Genomic DNA, 20,942 nt, shown 5'->3' on the forward strand with positions numbered 1-20,942 from the left:
GAGATGTAGAAGTCTTGATATTTTAAGAAACTTTTCACTATACTTTGATAATAGCAAGTCACTAATTGGTATAGATGCGAAATAATGGTCAAGTGCATTTTCTTACCCAGTACTTCCTCTTCATATGCACCTTCTGCACTACTGCAACCAACTTCACAGAACTCTCTCTATGGAAGACAGGTAGGACACAATTCAGTACAGTCTTTGTGCTGGTTTTGCTAATAAACTTCGAATTTGAATTCTGAGGACCTGTGTATCTTTATAGCAACTATTTCAACTGTAATAAAGTTCCCTCTTGCTAGTGAAATTAGATCAGTCCTTTCAGACTGTTTTTGAACATATTCCACAGTAAAAATAATAATAAAGAATAAAATTTTTTAAAAATCACTTAACAAAACAACCTAGGATACATATACATACTGAAAAGATTCTTAAAACCAACTTACTTTCCCCCATTTTAGCAGTTTTATTGAGATATATTCACATACCATAAAACTCACCCATTAAGAGCATAGTTTCAGTGGCTTTTAGTGTTATTTACAGAGTTGTGCAATCACCACCACAACATAATTTTAAAACATTTAAATCAACCCCAAAAGAAACCCTATACCTATAAGTGTTATATATTCAATTCTATTCCATTTTATTGTTTCATTGTTTAATGTGACTCTTGATTTGCTGAATTGATTTTATGACCCTCTAATGGATCCTACTCTACAGTTTGAAAAAGCACTAAGCTTGACAATGCAATTATATGTATGCCACCCTGGTCAAAGTTGTATGAACTAGAAACCTAAAATTCTAGCCTAAAATGATGCTTATAGATTGTCTATTTCTCATGTTGTCCATGTTCTCCTTGGAAAAATTAAAAACTGACATTTATATAAAAATTTTATAATTGCTAAAGATTTTAATGGATAGCTTAATACCAATGTTAAATTTTAAGATCTACTACATAATGATGATTAACATCTTATCTCATTAATCAAAAACAGAGTATGGATCTGATGAAAGAACACAAATCTGCAACTTTTAACAGATGCATTAACATTAGCTACAGAAAAAAGAAAAAAAACTTGGAGAAAGAGTACACATCATAAAAGCACAATGCAATCATGATCAATCTTCCTGCTTGCCTTCAATTTATAATTATTCCTAGGACAACATGCTATTGTTTCTCATGCTGATAGTGGAAACTGTGGCACACTATATTTACCCTGAAAAGAAGGGCTGTAACTTGTAAATACTAACTTTTCAATGTTTGATTTGTGCACTGAAAGGAAGTGGAGTCTGATAAGCCCAGGTTTGCTTAGTTAAGGATTAATTTAAATACCTTGGTTTGGGCTCAGGATGATTTAACTTAAAAGTTTAGTGTACTTTCACATCCTGTTTGCAAATTTCAGTAAAACACATTCAACACAATCCATTAACTACAGAAAAGAAACAAACCAAGCAACAACAAAAAGTATTACATAACATGAGGTTTTCTTTTCTAATAAAGAAAACCAAGGAAAAAAAGAGAGAAATTGAAATATAGATTATTTAGAAATATAGCTAATCCTGACAATCAGGGAAAATGGTGGCCCTGTTTTTTACAGGGGGAATATATAGTAAATTTTCCATCCATCTGAGAGTTTAAATGTTATCTCAAGAGGAGGCAAAGCTATCAACTAGCCTTCCCTTCCCCCACCTCTCAGTTCATGGAGGCAATCCAGCATTAGACTTCAAATGAGACTATCCAGTGTTCTTAAGCTCAAGTTATCTAGAGAAAATCTAGATTGGATCTAAGCAATTTATAGCATCTGATCTGTAAGCCCCCAGATGGAACATTAATACAGCACATTCCTGGTTTGTGAGTTGCCATTCCCACTGTTTACTCTGCCTGGGGATACATCAGTCTGCTGTCTCAATTCCCATTCCCACTTCCATTTTTTCCGTAGTATTTGAGTTTCCCTTTTGCTCCACCCTTGGTTTCCCAGGCTGCCAGGTACCTTTTCTAACTTCTGTCACACAGGAAGACACACCCCCAACTCACCATAAGAATTGTAGCATTGTTTCCTAAAGCATTCATTCCTTTCAGAATAGTTAAGTATTGGTGTTGATTTTACATCCAGCTACTTTGCTGAATTCATTCATTTACTTTGATGAATTCATAATTTGATTTCTTCTTTTCCTATCCATATCCCTTTAATTTTTTTCATCTGTTTGATTCCTCTGCCTAGAGTTTCAAGAACTATGTTAAATAGAAGTGGTGAAAAAGGCATTTCTATCTCTCACTATGCACAAAACTCAACTCAAAGTGGATCAAGGACCTAGGAATAAAACCAGAGATGTTGCGCCCAAATCTCCATCATGTCAGATTAGGCCCCAACTTCCTTAATAAGACTCTTATAGTGCAAGAATTAAAACCAAGAATCAATAAATGGGATGGATTCAAACTAAAAAGCTTCTTCTCAGCAAAATAAACAATCAGTGAGGTGAATAGAGAGCCTACAAAATGGGAACAAATCTTTACCACAAGCATATCATATAGAGCACTAATCTCTAGGATATATAAAGCACTTAAAAACCTTAACACCAAAAAAAAAATAACCCAATCAACAGATGGGCCAAGGACCTGAACAGACACTTCTCAGAAGAGGATATACAATCAATCAACAAACATGAAAAAATGTTCAACATCTCTAGCAATTAGAGAAATGCAAATCAAAACTATTCTAATATTTCATCTCACTCTAGTCAGAATGGCAGCTATTAAGAATACAAACAACTAAAAGTTTTGGTGAGGATGTGGGGAAAAAGGCACATTCATACATTGCTGGTGAGACTGTAAATTGGTACAATCTGGAAAACAGTATGGAGATTCCTTGGAAAACTTGGAATGGAACCACCATTCAACCCAGCTATCCCACTCCTCAGTTCATATCCAAAGGAGTTAAAAATAGCACACTACAGGGACACAGTCATATCAATGTTTATAGCAGCACTGTTCACAATAGCTAAAATATGGAGCCAACCTAAATGCCCTTCGGTAGATGAATGGATAGGGAAACTTTGGTATATATACACAATAGAACTTTACTCAGCATTAAAAGAGAATAAAATCATGGCATTTGCAGATAAATGAATGAAGCTAGAGAATATAATGCTAAGTGAAGCAAGCCAATCCCAAAAAACTGAAGACCAAATGTTTTCTTTGATATGAGGATGCTGACTAATAATGGTGAGGGGGGGGGTGCATGGAAGGAATGGAGGAACTTTAGATAGGGCAAAGGGGAAGGAGGGGAAAGGAGGTGGCAAAGGGGTAGGAATGATGGTGCAATGAGTTAGATATCATTACCCTAAGTACATGTATGAAGACACAAATAGTGTGGAAATACTTTGTGTACAATCAGTGACTTGAAAAATTGTGCTCTACATGTGTAATATGAAATAAATTGCATTCTGCCATCGTGTAAAACAAATTAGAATAAATAAATAATCATATAATATAAAAGAATAGTGAAGTATTTTTTATGTGCACTGTTTTAAGCTTAAAAATATGTCAGTTCTGCCTTTGTGAAACTTACATTCTCAGGAAAAGACAGACAATAACCAAGACATGTTTAGAAAAAAAAAAGTGACAAGTTTTTTTTTTTAAGTTAAGAAAATGAAAACTGCTATGAAGAAAAATAAAGCAAGTATGGGGCATGGTTAGACAGGAAAGAGGCTTCTTCCATGAGGGCGATCAGGAAGGACTGTGAAGTGACCTTCAAGCCAAGATTTGAGAGATGAGAAGGAGTGGATCTTTCAGAGATCTGCATGGTAAGGACAAAAGCCTCAAGGCAGGAATGTGACTTCTGTGCAAAAGGAAGAGGGAATTGCCCACTGGCTGGCACGGAGAATAAGACAATAAAGACTCATAAAAAAATTTTCAGAAACAATAAAATCAACTCTTGATCTTAGCCCAAAGGCTGAGATGCTGTGTTTCAGATTATCAGGGACAAGCCATCTCACTTGCTATTATCATTTTCCAAGTTGTATTTCCTTAAACTTTCACTTCAAGGATGTTCCTCCAAGAAACATGAATTGCAAAAATTTCAAGCTTCCTAGGTGGAAACATTAGTGATGAAAGAGGATGATTGTCCAAAGCGTGAAACACTGAGTTCAAATATATCTATCTATATTACATGTATGCCTTTCTCTTCAGTCCTACTTTATTTAAATTGTAATATTTTTAAGTGTAAAATATAAAGTATAAACAGATTATATTAGTCATAAAATCAACAGAAAGATTACTATCTGTAAGTACAGACAATTGAGCAGTATAATGATTAACGAGGAACTGGTAACTCAGGCCACACAATCCTGGGCAGCTTTGTTGCCTGTGAGATGCTCTTTCTCCCTGATTTTCCTCACCCCGGCACAATCTCCTTAGGGACTGTTCTTTGCAAATGATTTTTCTTTAATCACATAAAAGGTCCTCAGGAAGCTTGCTTTTTAAAAACTCAATCAGGCAAGATCTTTAATTGTCTATTTATGGGGCAAATTCCCCACCCATTTTATTTCTTCTTAGCCAGCTGCCACCTCTACCTATTCTCAAGGACAATTTGAGAAAATGTTCCAATTAAATATTTTTTATTCTTGTTTTTGTCCTCTGTTAAAAGGAAATTTTCTGCTTTACTAGGGATGATAATTTCTACCCCCTCCCCAGGCAGAATATGATAGTCCTCTTCTCTGGTTACCAGGACATTTAAATAGAACATAACAAGGTTTTGAAGTGAGAAATAATACTGCTATTGTCAAGTAACCTAATTCTGACGTGATGGAATCCAGGGCAGATAAGTTTAGCTGAAGAAGACTCAGTGGAAAGAGATCAAAATCCTAAGGTCTCTTAGAAGAGGTGAAAATCAAGTGCAGGAGAGAAGAGCCCGGAGGACAATAGAGACCTGCATGGAAGCTCAAGCCAGTGTGAAGTCACTCATTATCACAGCAGAGAGAAAAATTGTGTTTCAAAGTGTTGGCAAAGGATTATGTTAAATAATAAATCTGCAATTGCAAGGTTCTCTTTTAATGTGGTGAATTTCATGGTAGCACACCATATGTTTAGGGGAAGAAAACACCATTGGCAGAGATATCTCTGGACGTGCCCTTCCATTCTCCCCTCCCCTGCCAGTCCCAATACCCTCGCCCTCTGCCCAGAGTCCAGGAATTATACATTTTCAAACCACAGTACAATAATATACAGTTAGCACTCTGTATTGGTAAGTTCCACACCTGCAAAAAAATTTTCTTAAAAACTTAATCCAGACTAAACTTGTATAGCAATTTTTCCTTGTCTTTATTCCCTAAGCAATCTAGTGTAACAGTTATTTACACAGCATTCACATTGTATTCGGTATTGGAAGTAATCTAAAGATGATTTAAACTGTATATAAACTGGTTATGTGAAAATACTATACCATCTGGACTTAAGCATCTGAGAATTTTGGAATCTGCAAAGTTTCCCAGAACTGCCTCAATCACCTTCAGATACTGATACATATATATTTTGTGTGTTTTATGTATATTATGTATATATATATATATATATATATATACACATGAAACACAACAAATGTTTGTTGTGATATATATAATATATATGTACTATATATTTTATATATATATATACTCTGACATAGCATACATATAGAATATATAGAATAGTGTATATATATATATATTCATATATATGAATGTACATATACACATATATATTCACACATATATACATTATTATATATGTACATATATACACAAAACACAACAAATATTTGTTCCCCAAAATAGAATTATACCTTCATTTTTATACCCACAGTAATAACACTTCCAATAAGATTAATAGCTGTTTAAAGACTGGAGATAAAAACATGAGGTTTGATGACATCTTTTTTTATATGTTATTATCAACTCACCTCACAAACGGTGGCATAGGTATCATTCTGCATAGAAAAAAAATGAAAGAAAAAGTACTTAAAATTCTTAAAGTTGTAAATAATTTTAATGATGCTTAGCTGTACATTTCTTCCAAATTAATTTCTTGTCCCACCATTAATAACCAACAAAAAACAAAAAGGATCCCAGAGCTGGACCTTCTGTCCAGGCAGGTCATTGTATGCATGGCTCTAAAAATCATGTTATTTGCATAATTAGTAAAAATGGAAGAGTATGATGTCTGCAAGAAAACCTCAGTCAAATAAGAGAGAATCTGTGAACAGATTAGGGAATGAATGAGTGTCTGCAGAGGTCTAAGAGGAACAAACTTGTTAGAGTCTGTAAACAAGTCAAAATAACACCTGGCATTTTGCCAGGGGAATGTTAGAGTTCGTAAACAAGTCTGGATGGTGCCTGGCAAAATGCCAGAGGGAGTGGTTTGAGAAGTAACAAAAGCGAGCCATTAAGTGTGGAGATTCCTGATTGGTTGACTGATGTATCTAGTTTATGCTAATTAGATAAGCTGTGCGGAATGTATAAATACTGCTCCTGTCCTGCAATAAACAGCTCCTACTCCTGCTGTATCAAGTACACAAGTTATTTGTCACCCCCCGGTTATTTTGCTGCAGCCATACTGTGGCACAAACTGAAATGAAAATCATCACCCATAGCTCTGGATAGCAAAGGCCAGCAAGTTCTTATGCTCAGACTGACTGCTCCATCAATAACTCTGCTTTTTGAATTGTTTTTGTCAACAAATGGTACTTCCCATTAATTCATTTGGCAAGTATTGATGATGGAACAGCTACTTTGTAGTAGTGAGTTCAGAGAATACAGTCTGAAAACTGTCCTCCCCTGATCAAGCTTATATTCTGGAGAAAAAATATTAAACATACACCTAGACAAATAATTACATAAGTTGCAATTTGTGAGAAGTGTATGGCAGTTACCAAGTCCAGAGGACAAATGCTTCTCTTTTTAATCACTTCCACTATATGAGGCCCACAACTACAAATATGGGGATGGGCAAAATAATTCCTGTAACAGAAGTCTTCAAGGATACACTAAATAAGAAAAACTGTAGGGAATATATATATATATATATATATATATATATATATATATATGAAGGGTTTAGTGTCCGTATTTAAACTTTGCTGCCATAATCTACTCATTAATATAAAATAATATTAGTATTACCCAACATTATTATGATTCATACTGATTTAACCTCTGACATGAACACCTAAACAAATGACAAAATTCCTATCCATGATACCAGAATACTTATAATGTGTCAGTAACCATCCTTAGAAGAAAGATTGTATTATTATCCTAATCTACCTATGAGAAAAGTAAAGAATGAAGGAGTTAAGTGCCTTAATTAAGTTACACACTAAATGACAAATCCAAGTCAAATGAAAAATAAAGTCTTTGAGATCAATTTCTTAAATGAAGTGGAGTGTTTGCGACCTCTGGATTAGATTGCTATGCTACCATGTTTTCTACAAAGAAATTTTGAACATGATCTAGTGCCCTCCTATCCAAAACGCAGTTTGGGGACCACTAGTGTCTTATCACCTAGAAACTTGTTACAAGTGCAGAATCTCAGGCCCCACCCCTGATCTACTGAATCAGAATATGCCTTTTAGTATACTGTATATTAAATACCTTTTAGTATTCCAGTATACTGGAATCTTGTACATTAAACTTTGAGAAGCACAGGGATAGAAAATTTAATAAATACCTAACATTCTACTAAAATGTCTTTATAGTGAAGCATTTGGGCATCCCTGGTTTGCATCAACCTTCCTTGGATGATACATTTATAATGCTGATCTCAGCTTTTTTCCCATTACTACTTATTACTCAGGCTGTCATGCTTTTTCTTTAGGGTTAAGAAAACTAGCTGGAAATGGGAACGCAAATGGGAATCCTCTTAGACAACTTTTCTCTAAAGGGAGACATCAATATCAAAATTAAAAGATAGCTAATACTTACACACTTTAAAGCACAGTTTTCCTGTTCTACAGAGTTCCAAAAATGACATCCTTGGATGCACTGCAAGAGACAATAACAGATGATAATGACTGAAGAAATGTGACTTTTTCTTGTCATCTGGAAATGCATAGTAACAAAAAGTATCTCCCATGTTTTGGAAACAAAGCTACTAAGAGGTTGAGGCCTCCAAAGGATCAGGACCTTTTGGATTCTAATTAGAGCTGTCATATCTACAGACAGACAAGGGCTTGATGTGGTTCCCTGCAGGGCAGCAGGTTGCCGAGGGGAGTTAAACCCTGGGCAAGCCCTGACCCAGGAAGCACCCAACCGTCCAGAACACACTGTCCACTGGCAACAGGTGGAGTCCAGGGAAGCATGGCATCAAGTATATCCTGAGTCCACAGGCCATTCTCACTTAACAAGCAAAACCCAACACTAGGGACACAAGCAAAAGGTAACATGCTAAAACTTAGTAGGTAGACCATTTGGGAAGTCAGCAGCCTACTTGCTGGCTTGTCTTCCACAGCTGCCCTGCAAACATCCTCCCACAGCTGCCCTGACCTCCTATTGGGCTGAGTTGGTACAATTCTTCTTACTTGCTCTTTCTGTGCCTCTGACTGTATTGGTCATTCCTTCCACAGGTCACATGTGGATAACCCCCAAATTAATAACTGCTCCTCTCTAACTCCAGATCCACATATCCTCTTGCTCTTTGGACATTTCTACTTGAATCCCCCTGCAAACACCTCAAATGAGCATATGAAACATTAATTTCCTTGTTTTTCACCCTCATCTCTTCTCTTTCTCCTGTGTTTCTTGTAACATGGCCCCAATTTAATGAGTTGTTTGAGCCAGGAATCAGGGCTCCTTCTCCTCTCATGCACTATCCCCCATCCTCATAGACAAGCCATCACCAAGTCCTACTGACTCATCTAGTCATTAACTGAAATCCATCCAGGTTCCTCACTCACTGCCCTGATTTTCTGCTTTGCCCTTCACCACTTGCCAACAGCCTCATGAACTTGTTTCCCTATTTAGAGTGATCTTTTTAAAACCAAACCTGGTCACAACCTTTGCTTACCTTGAATTCTGTCTCTCCATTATTTTCTGGATTAAGGCCAAGTTACCAAGAATGATATACAGCGCCCTTCATGACCTGGCCTCACCTAACTTGCCAGTTTTCCTCTTTCACATCCCTCCCATTCCATACAAATTGCATTTTTTCAAACAAACTGAAAAACTTTTACTGTTCTGAACAAGTTAGGCTGTTTTGCACCTTTGTTCCTTGAAAAAAAAAAAAAAAGCCCTTTAACTGATATGCCTTTCCTTCATCTTCTAAAAATCTCTTCCTCTTTCTAATTTCAGTTTAAAGGTCTTTCAAGAAAATACAGAGCCTTTTTCTTTTTTCTTTTTTTCTCTTTTTCCTTGTATGTAATCCTTTAACACCCATCCACCCACACCCATACAATACATCACTATTCTGGTTCTCAGATGCTGTCTGGCCATGGTTTTATGTATGTCTCAAAAGGTTGATGATCCTCTTAAAAAGAGACTGTTTTATTCCGTAAATCTCTGCTACCTAACTCAGTGCCTGCTTCAGACCAATACTTCAAGTCACTAAACATTTGTTTATGTTATGGTTGGATGAGTTGTCCCCCAAAAGCTCACGTGTGAGACAGTGCAAGAAGGTTCAGAGGAGAAATGATTGGGTTGTGAGAGCCTTAACACAATCAGTGAGTTAATCCCCTGGTAGGTATTAACTGAGTGGTAACTAAAGTATTAGGGTGTGGCTGAAGGAGGTGGGAAAGGGGCATGGCTTTGGGGTATACATTTGTATTTGGTGAGTGGAGTCTTTCTCTGTTTTCTGATCACCATGATGTAAGCTGTTTCCCTCCACCACATTCCTGTCCCCCCACACACCCTTTTCCTATAAAATGTAATTTTAGAAGAAACATTGGAGACTATCTAGCCCAACTCTCTCAAACAATACATAGTAAAACTAAGTCTTAGAAATAGTAAGCAAATTATCCAAAACCATGCAGCTACACAGAATCAAAAATCACAATCTTGGGTTACTCCAGTGCTTTTTCCATCTTAACACACTTCATTTTTAAACAAATTCCATAATCCAGACTCCTCACTATTTCCATTGATCACTTTTTAGCAGGGATATTGTTAATGGTTTGAATGCAAAGTGTCCTCCAAAAGCTCATGTGTGAGACAATGCAAGAAAGTTCAGAGAAGAAATGATTGGGTTGTGAGAGCCTTAACCCAATCAGTGAGTTAATCCCCTGGTAAGTATTAACTGAGTGGTAACTGAAGTAGTAGAGTGTGGCTGGAGGAGGTGGGAATTGGGGAGTGGCTTTGAGGTATATATTTGTATCTGGCAAGTAGAGTCTCTGCTTTCTAATGTGAGCTGCTTGCCTCTGTCACTCTCCTACCATGATGTTCAGCCTCACTTTAAGCCCCAAGAAATGGAGGCATCCTTCTATGGACTAAGACCTCTGAAGCCCTCAAATAAACTTTTTCTCCTATATAACTGTGCTGCTCAGATCCTTTTAGTCACAGCAGTGAGAAAGCAGACTAAAACCGACAGGTAAATGAGATTTTATTTAGTAAATATCCTTATTGTCACAAAACCTGATCGTTGTCCCTGTTATATTAACACAAACAGGGTGAAGCTCTTGACAAGGGAAACAGTTACTCACTGGTTCACTCAGGTTGTATGGTGTGCCAATGTCAAGCTGCCTTGCCTGAAATAGAGAAGGAGGTGGTAAGTACCAGTATCAGTTGGGCTCAGCATAACTAACTGCACCTTTTTTTATTAAAAAAAAAAAAAATCCTGGAATCATATTGCCTCCTCATTGTTTTCTAACTGTAAGTAGAGAAACCAAATGTTTCCAAGTCATTAAATCCATCATGAAACTAGACAAAATGCTTCTACAATTTATAGATAGAATGCCTAAGTGTTCTGCAGGAACTACCAAGGTGGAAGTGAGTGTGACTCTAAGGAGTGGTGAAAGATGATGAAGAGAGTCTCATAGAGACTCAAGTAATTCGGAGGGTTAGTCAATTAATCAAGTCAGATGAATTATTCTCAGATTTTTCTTTTTTGCAATTACTCGTTAGAAAGCAGAAAAAATACAAATTCATAATGTCATACAAGTTATGTTTATTTCTCACAATTTTCAATTTTTAATAAGAGAAGTTTCAATGGGACAAAATAAAAGGAATAGGCAATAAAGGGGAGGGTCTCCAAATTTCTCATCCTTTCCTGGTCATTATTTGAATGGAGTCCTTCATCAATAGAAAATTGGCAAAGCAGGGAAATGGATGGCACTAGAGCAGATTATGCTAAGTGAAGCTAGCCAATCCCTAAAAAACAAATGCCAAATGTCATCTTTGATATAAGGAGAGCAACTAAGAACAGAGCAGGGAGGAAGAGCATGAGAAGAAGATTAACATTAAACAGGGATGAGAGGTGGGAGGGAAAGGGAGAGAGAAGAGAAATTGCATGGAAATGGAAGGAGACCCTCATGGTTATACAAAATTTCATATAAGAGGAAGTGAGAAGAAAGTGGGAAAAAAAAAACAAGGGAGAGAAATGAAGTACAGTAGATGGGGTAGAGAGAGAAGATGGGAGGGGAAAGGAGGGGAGGGGGGGTAGTAGAGGATAGGAAAGGCAGCAGAATGCAACAGACAATAGTATGGCAGTATGTAAAAACGTGGATGTGTAACCGATGTGATTCTGCAATCTATATACGGGGGAAAATTGGGAGTTCATACCCACTTGAATCAAATGTATGAAATATGATATGTCAAAAGCTTTGTAATGTTTTGAACAACTAATAATAAAAAAATAAAAATAAAATAAAATAAAGAAAAAAAAGAAAATTGGCAAAGGATGGCGGTACTGGGCCTACGATAATGAGATAATACCTGAATAGTGTCACATGGAAATGGACTAATTTTCAATCATAAAATCAATCATATGCTCCACTGATTCACTCAGAGACAGAGGCAACCTAAGTAAATATTTCTAGTAATTCTAGTTGGTACCTATCAGAACCTCCTCTTAAAGCTTTGATGATATGAACCACTGAATTGGAGAAGTGATTAATCCAGCAAGGTACATGGCATCTGTCCTTGGCTGACCCAATACTACAAACAAGATATGTCACAGGAGATGACAGAAAATCCCAAGGAGGTTCTGGAGGTGGCTTAAGTATCTGATGAGGCCTCAGAACGGCCTGTGTTGTTCAAAGGAATGATAGAAGACATTCAATCACTAAATTCACTGAATACTCTCCTCCTTTCCATCCATTTTGCTCTCACTTTATCCCCCATGCCAAGAACAGTGCACGAGGGACGACAGATCATCAATAAATACCTGAGGAAGGAATAAATCCATGAATTCACGTGGTCTCCCACTTCATAATGCTCCAGAAATCCCTTGGAGGCATTGTTCCATGGCCTAGCATTGTGTGGGTTAAATTCAAAAGTAATCAGACACAGAAACCAGAAAAAATAAAGGTTGTCTTTTTTCCCCTCTCATTTGATACGCGAACAAGATTTCTCTAAACTCTATTCCCTAACCACTTATATTTTGGGGGAAAGAAGAAGTTTGCTTATATATTTTTTATTTTCATAAGATCTAAATAATAACAACATTTTGTTTTTAGAAAGGACTAAACGATTAATCTTTTAACCAAGTGTTTAGTAATACCTTGCTTCTACAAATTTGTTCAAAACAAAGTTTTGATTCCCCCTTATATGAATCAATCTCAATTACATAAACTCAATTGAAAGACAATGAGTTCCTAATTAAATTTTTTTCCAGTCCCTTTCAAAATATACATTAGTTCATAAAAGCAAAAAAGTAGATGATGGGTAGTCTTTGAGTTGTGTTTTAAACAATAAAACAACAGAGATATTTCTTGGCGAACATAAAGTCACATCGTAACAGTAATGAGTTTTTCTGGTACTTATGGAGATTAAATTTAATGGGCTGAATGGAGTGCCTGTCAGGCAGTATTGGAAAAGGTATCTTCATGAGTCAGGTGTATGAATTTCCAAAGGAACATGTTTTGTCAACATCTTCCCTATTTTCCACTCATTTTCCATCCTTCTCCTCATAATCATCATAGCAAACATTTATTGAATTATTCTAGTGTTCCAGAAACTCTTATAGGAGTTTTACACTAAATCTTACTCAGCCATCTCAACAACCCTATAAGGTGGATGCTAGAATTAGTCCCATTTTATAGCTGTGGCACAGAGGGGTTTAGTAAACTGCCAGAGTAAGGATTTGAAAAGGGCAGGCAGATTGCCTCCAAAGCCTGTGCTTCTCATGAATGTACAAGCCCTCCTACACTTAGCACCAAATTCATATTTCTCTCTTTGGACCTTAGGATCTCCCAGCAATTTACCTTAGTTCCAATGGCTCCAATTATCTGTCTCAAAGAGAGAAACTCAGGCCCACATCTCAGACCCTTTTAACTTGATATCCACTTATTGGCACAAGCCTTTCTGTTCTGCCCACCTCAGTTGAAAATAATCTCATTATTTGATTCCTACCCTTAAAAACAGAACAGAGCAGAATGATCTGCATTTTCATCCCACATATTATACTTGCTCTCAATATGAAATTTTAAACTGACTGTTCTCATCTGACACACGAATAGGATTATATATTATTCATAAGGTTCTGTGAAATTTAGATTAAACAATGTGTTAACTATTATTGTACAGAACAGGCCTTAGAATCCTATTATTAATATTATGTGCAAACTTGCTATAAAGAGCCCTTTGCATACATATCTTTGGTTAGTTATGCAATAATCCCATTAGATAAATCTCTTGAGATGCAGGGTTGAAGGTATATTTTCCCTTTCGATTTTGGTATTAGTTAACCCATACCACTATTTTCTAGATATTTATCAATGTACATCCCAACCAATAGTAAATGTAAATGCCAGCCTTCTCATACCTTTGCCAAATGTAAATGATTTTATCTTTGCCAACCTGATAGAGGAAATAAAAATTCATTTTTACATTGCAATTCTGAGAAGTTTGATTATCTATCGCTCAATTTTTAGCTATCCATACCTCTTCCTTTTTGAAGAAGTTATTCAAGTTCTGAACTTATTTTACACAGTTTTTATGTATTTTGAGATTGGTAAAATTTTATGTATAATAATAATAAATAAACTTTATTTGTAATAATTTATGTAATATCTTTTTTTCATCCTTTTTTTTTATACCAGTGCCAGGGATTGAACCCAGGGACACTTAACCACTAAGCCACATCCTCGGCCCTTTTTATTTTTTTATTTTGAGACAGGGTCTTGTTAAGTTGCTTAGGCCTTGCTAAATTGCTGAGGCTGGCCTTGAACTTGTGATCCTTCTGCCTTACTCAGCCTCCCGAGCCACTGGGATTACAAATGAATGCCACCATGTCAGGCTCTTTTTAAACTTTTTGCCTTTGTTTGTATTGTATTCTGTTTATTGTCGAATAGTTTGAATTTAAATAGTCAAATTTATTGATCTTTTAGGGAGACTGGATTTTTTAAATCAGGCTTTTCAAAGCATTCCCATTCCAAATAGAAACATTCAGCCCTATTTTCTTCTAATATTTTAATGGGAAAAATTAGGTTTTTATTTGTTATTTGTGTGTATTCCAATCATATCCTTTGCGTAATTACTTCCTGGAATTTATTTGAATCTGATAGTAATGTAGGTATTTATTTTTATTAAAAATAGATGGTGCCTTCTTGGCTTGAATTCTCATCTTTATTATATTCCACACTCCCTTATAAGAAATGGACTTATTTCTGGAATATATTCCATTTTATGATCCAGTCTATTCTTATATCAATATAAACTGTACTAATATCTGGACACTTGATAGAAGTTTTGGATTGTGGTTTTGTTCCATTACACTATTTTAATTTTACATTTTGATGTACAAGAAAGATAATGATATTTGTACATGATTTTTTAAAACCAGACAACTCTCTGTGTCCTATGGTTCCTAATAATCTCTCAGTTGATTTTGGAAGATTCCTTTGGAATTTTAGAAGAAAATAAAAAAGTTATTATCATCATCCTCCAATATTTTAAAACCTATGATATAACCTATTTGTAGTAGCTTTTAGCTGTCTAGTGTTGGAAGCCTTAATATCTTAACATGCTGTAGCTTCCAATAGGGCAGAAATTGCATAATCTTTTTATAATCCCAAGTGGACTTACCACAGAGCTAACTGTACATAGATACCCAGGAAATTTTATTGGGTTGAACTGATACTTCCAACTGAACACTTCTCAACATTAGTTCCTCAGTTGCTGGGATTTATCACTCAAAAAAAGGATTGTATTGCCAAAGATTAGAAAATTGTGATTAAACAAATCCTTTATACTGTGCCTATAGATCTACTAAAAGGGTGGAATAAAATGCACTTCCTCAAATTATGTGACCATCAATTTTGTTTATTATTTTCTTTTTTATCAAGAATCTCCCATACTGGTTTTCTGAAGAACATTACTTATTTATTCTGCTGCAGATGACATATGGAATTCAAGCATACTTGCCAGTTAATATACTCAACTAACACGTATAGATCCCTTAAATAATGTAAACACCCATCTTCGAGCACCAGAACTCAGACTTGTGCATTTTATGTGGTGCTGAGGATTAAACTCAGCGCCTTGCCTATGCTAGGTGAGCGCTCTACTGCTGAGCCACAATCCCAGCCCCTTGCCCAGCAATTCTAACAACCTCTTGTTCAAGACTGTTTCTTCATTAAATCAAAAAATGCTTCAATATCAAGAATCACTCAGTGAAATCAAGGATGACCTTACAGCAAACATCCATGTTAAGAGGATGGCCCAGGACATAATAAGCCACACAGCCTCTGCCCTGATCCAGGGCTATGCTCACATTCACCCCTCCAAGTCCTGGGTGGGCGGCCCTGATCAGATTATTCTTATCACAGTCTCTGGTCAAATTGGCAGGCGGTGTCTCTCCTGCTGTCCCCCACCTCATCAGCTGTGCCATTCCTGTAGGTGGGGAGCGGAAGGCAGCTCAATAAAGGAACAAGCTGTCCACTCTCATAGCCAAAACCTGACCCAAGCAGCCCACACAGAAAGACAAGAATAAAAACAACTAAACCAAACCAAACATGGAGCCTGCAGTGCTGAAGAATCACAATTCGATCCAATAGCAGGGAAATTAGCAAATTAGAGTGATGCTCAGGGTTTAGGGGGAAACTCATAATACAATATGAAATGAAAAGGCCTGGTGCACAACCGTGTGTAGAATTGTATGTAAATATATATTTGAGGATATATTTGGGAGAAAACGCTAAAAGAAAATACAATTAGAAGTTAATAGTAGTGTGATTATATGGTTCTTCTCCCTTCTCCATTTCTTTACCTTAAAAATATTTTACAACATATACATAATCTTATTATAACCAGAAAATCATTTTAGAGATAAAATAATTAATAGTTCCATGCTTCTGCTGTTTTCTTTGTTTTTGTTGTTGTTTATTGTTGTTTTGCAGTACTAGGATCAAAGCTAGGACCTTGCACCTGCTAGTGAAACACTGTATCACTGAACTACATCCGCAGCCCAACCATGCTTCCATTTTTAAGTTTGTATTACAATTATAAAAAACTAAAGTCAATTATTCAACATTAAAGGCAATGAGATCTTCAGCAAAGATTTCTATAAAACATGGATCTATTTTTAAAATGCTATTATCTATAGTAAGCTTAAGTAGTGTTTTAAACTATAATTTAAATCAAACTAAAAGTGTGTAACACGAGTTTCTTTTTTAATCTGCCACTGAATTCTATCTCTAATGTTAGCATAATAGTGATGAACATATTTGGTACTTCATTATTTTTAAATATATGACAATGTGTCATATGTAAGCTCTCATACTATTTCCTTAGTCTTTAGATAGTAAAGTACATTTTTCTTTAGCCAGCAAATACTTGATTTTTAAAGATGATTCCATGATTGTTTAAGGCACAACTAAATTGCAAGTGAAAAATATGATGCAACATATGCAGAAGGTATAGAAGGTGTAAAAAACAAGAAATAAGAAAACAAATTTCCATATGAAAAAATTCATTAATTAGAAATTACTTACAGCCAGAAATAAGAGAATTTACAAATAATTTTTTCTTTTGAAGTGAAGTGTTTTACATGGCATCTGCATCTACTTCTGTCATCCGGCTCCCTGTACTGTGATCCACCCATGATACAAATATTACTGTTACTGCAGAACTAGAAGATTTACACTGTGGCCAAACCCCTTCATATTTAAGACAAATATGAATCATATTGTGATCAATTAAATGAAATATTTTTAAAGTGTGCAAAATTAGGCATCCACTTAAGCCTCCTTTTCCCAATCCCCACACTACCATTCCCCCCACCCCAAAATCTATGACCAGAAGACAAAGAAACAAAATTACCTGACTTATCCTCTACAATCATGAATATTCCTGACTTAGTTCAGGGGGAGAAAAAAAAAAACAAAAACCCTACCTTTCCTTGTTTCCACTTCTCATGAGAAAAGTTCTCATAAAAAGAAAACTGTTCTATCAATTGTAACAAGTGGAACTCATATTCCAGTCCCTGTAAAGACAAATCTGCAATTGTTGAAACTTACCAGGCTGGATACACACGACTTCAGGCAGCTGTTTAAAACTGTACACTGCACCACAGAAATCCATATGCAGCCAAGAGTCACAAAATTGACAAATTTCAGGATAAGCCAGTGAATGTTCTTCATCACTTCACCAGTGGAGGATTTTTTAGATGGCTGGTCTTCTGATTTTCTCCATTTTGCTATATGAATTCTTTAGGCTTCATCACTTCAATTGAAAGAGTGTCGAGTGGATTTTTTTGTTGTTGTTTTTCAACGTTTGAGTATCTTTGCCTTTTTGAAATAATATTTCGACCCTATAGTTTAGACCTTTGAATCCTAGATAGCTTGTAACAATCACATAGCAGCTATTTCATGACTTAGCTTCCTTTTACTCCCATAAAGAAAGTCACTCACCGACTAAAAGGTTAGACCTTAGCGCTTCTCATGGAAAGTAAACAAAGCAGAAAACATAAATTGCGTGTTGGCAAGCTTGTGACACTTGCACAGTCTGAAAGTAGAAGGCTCCCATGGATCATCTACCACTTTACTTCTTTGAGGTTGGTTCAGTTATGCAGGAAATTGGGTTTTGGCCACCTCAGCTTTAGCAAACAGTAACACTATTTTAATAATTATTTTATTTAAAAAAAATAGAAGCATCTAAGCCAAGTATTGCAAGAGAAAGGGAAAACAGAACACTTAAAAACTAAATACTTGTTTTAAAATCAAAGAGCAAACAAAGTTGAAATTAATAGACGAATTCTCTGAGGTTAGTTATAGACAAGGAAGTTTGTTAGAACACTTGCAGAACTTTACTACATATTAACTAAAACACTCTTATCAGGCCTATTGAGACAGAAACCAGCCACCAGAGAGACCTCAGATATGAACAAGTGTAGCTGCCCTGAAGAGGAAGTAATATGCAGAATTTCAGTTAGCCTAGCCTCAAGATAAAGTTAAGTCAAATTCTAAAACAAAGAATTTGAAATCTATAAGGTGCAAAAGGGATCCTGGATGGCTATTTTTTTAGATTGTGGAGTGCGAACTCTTCAAGGTCAGATATTTTTGTGATAATGTTCTTTTTTTAATGATAATCTGAAGTGTCAAATAAATTTCCTTGTTTTATTAAATAAATTCTAGCAAATATAATTAACCTTGTTTTAGGGGTATGAGGTTCTCATTGTAACACATGCATGAGTTTTTTTTTTTTTTTTTTTGAGCCAAATATCTTCACTAAATGCTCACAGATTGTATGCAACATAAACGTAAATAGAAACTGACCCCAACTGACCCCCTAAAACTTCTTTTCTTGATAAAATTCTCTAATGTTCACCTATTCTTTGTTCATTTTTTGCATTTTCAGGAATATAAAGAGATCATCTAGCTACTCAATATCTTGGTTGGAGGAATCTGACCATCTTTCTACAAAATATGCTTTTAAATCAGGGAAAAAGTATCTTGCATAACGGATTTTATCATTCCAATAAAATTTATCTTCTCGGGGTTGGGGTTGTGGCTCAGTGATAGAGCACTTGCCTAGCATGTGTGAGGCACTGGGTTCGATTCTCAACACCACTTATAAATAAATGAGTAAAATAAATGTCCATCAACAACTAAAAAAAAATTTTAATTTATTTTCTTCTTCACTATGGTTCTTTTGGTGTGTTTTTTGTTTGTTTGTTTGTTTGTTTTGGTACAAGAAATTGAACCCAGGGGCATTAACCACTGAACTACATCCCCAGCGTTCATTTTTTATTTTGAGATAAGGCCTTGCTAAGTTGCTTAGGGCCTCGATAAGTTGCTGAGGCTGGCTTTGAACTTGAAATCCTCTTGCCTCAACCTCCTGAGCCACTGGGATTACAGGCATGTGCCACTGTGTCGGCTTATTGGTGCCTATTGCCCTTTTAGCACAAACAACATTTGTAACTTTTACTTCATTAACAAAATGGAGCACCAAATATGATCCACTGAAAACTTATATGCATTCTTTTATCTCATTTCTTTGTTCTAACTTTATTGGTGAGGTGGGAAAATGAAATATCCTTCCAATTTCAAGATTTTGCATTTATGCTGGTTTGCATTTGTGCTGGTTTTTGGGATTCAACCAGCACATAAATTTGCATTTGTGTGAGGTGAAATGTGTTCAAGAACATTAGCTGCAGAATTACTTATATCAGTCTGTCTGTGAAAGGTCATTGCACACCTGATATTCCCTTTATGCACATGCAGCAAGGCATGTAGTTGTGTTGTCTTTTTGCCCCTCAGTGGTAAATCCATATGACATTTTGCAAAATGAAATTTTGAAAAATGGGTAATTGAAAAAAATGAATTGCCCAAAAAAAGATTAAATACAGCAGAGTGAAAAAAATGGAATTTGAATCAAATGTAAACAAAATTAGAGAATTAGCAATCATTAACCATGTGTGTTAACTTTCTGTTATTATAACAAATACCTGAGATAATCAACTGATGAAGAGGAAAGTTTATTTTGGCCTACAGTCTTGGAGGTTCCAGTCCATGACCAAGTAGACCACTGCTTTTAGTCTCTTGGTGGGGTGGCAGACATCATGGGAGGAGCATGTGGTGGAACAAAGCTGCTCACCTCATGGACAAGGAGTAAATGAAAAAGATGAAGGGGCTGGAGTCCCACTTTTCCTCTTGAGGGTGCCCTCCCAATGACTTTCCACTAGGCTCCACCGTTTAAAGACTCCACCACCTCCTACAGCACTTCTCTGGAGAACAAACTTTGAACCCATGGGCTTTGGGGAAAATTCAAGATACAAATGATAGCACTATAAGAATAACGATATTGCTGCATTTGAGACTTTAGACCTGCAGCCGAAGGAAATAAGTGAGGGTAAATTACAGACATAAATGAAGAAAGACATTGTGATGAAAAATATATCCCAGAGGAAATCATGCTGGCAAAAAAAAAGCCACATTAATAAATCTCTTGGAGATATTTCAGAATATCTGAAAACACAAAAGATAAAATATCTAATATTGATCTTAACTTAGAAAGAAATTTGACAATTTGTAAAAGCATAAAAAAGAAGATCTCTTAGGATTAAGTTGCAGGATGAGAACAGGAGGGTAAGAAACAATTGTAATTTTTCCCAGTCATTATTAAGATCACTTTGCACATTTTCAGATTACATAGTTATTTTTATGGTCCTGCACTACAAAGTAAAATGAGGATTGCCTGTATAGTAAACCACATGGGTGGGAGGGTCATAGTCAGAGGCAACCACAGTTGTCTTCTCAAGGGAGAAAGAAAAAAAAATTCTTTCCTGACTACCCATTTGTAATGTCTGAATTTTTTACTCT

General features: G+C 35.9%; 1 protein-coding gene across 5 annotated transcripts in view; it reads right to left on the minus strand.

Annotated features, from left to right (window-relative positions):
- Ros1 (ROS proto-oncogene 1, receptor tyrosine kinase) overlaps positions 1-18,221 on the minus strand; it is a 130,695-nt gene extending 112,474 nt beyond the window's left edge. For 3 of the 5 annotated variants that reach the window (XM_046426423.2, XM_046426421.2, XM_046426426.2), the window contains exons 1-5: positions 17,640-18,221; positions 10,665-10,709; positions 7,957-8,016; positions 5,937-5,963; positions 107-167 (exon numbers count right to left, since the gene is read on the minus strand). In XM_046426423.2, the coding sequence (XP_046282379.1) occupies positions 107-167; positions 5,937-5,963; positions 7,957-8,016; positions 10,665-10,709; positions 17,640-17,762 (316 nt within the window). In that variant the 5' untranslated portion in view covers positions 17,763-18,221. The remainder of the gene's footprint in view (positions 1-106; positions 168-5,936; positions 5,964-7,956; positions 8,017-10,664; positions 10,710-17,639) is intronic. The other 2 variants (XM_046426424.2, XM_046426422.2) reach the window with 1 other exon arrangement.
- Positions 18,222-20,942: the final 2,721 nt, after the last annotated feature.

The sequence above is a fragment of the Marmota monax genome, unplaced genomic scaffold (assembly GCF_021218885.2).
Source record: "Marmota monax isolate L192 unplaced genomic scaffold, Marmota_monax_Labrador192_F-V1.1 WCK01_AAM20220418_F8-fsc00174, whole genome shotgun sequence".
NCBI classification, from domain to species: domain Eukaryota; kingdom Metazoa; phylum Chordata; class Mammalia; order Rodentia; family Sciuridae; genus Marmota; species Marmota monax.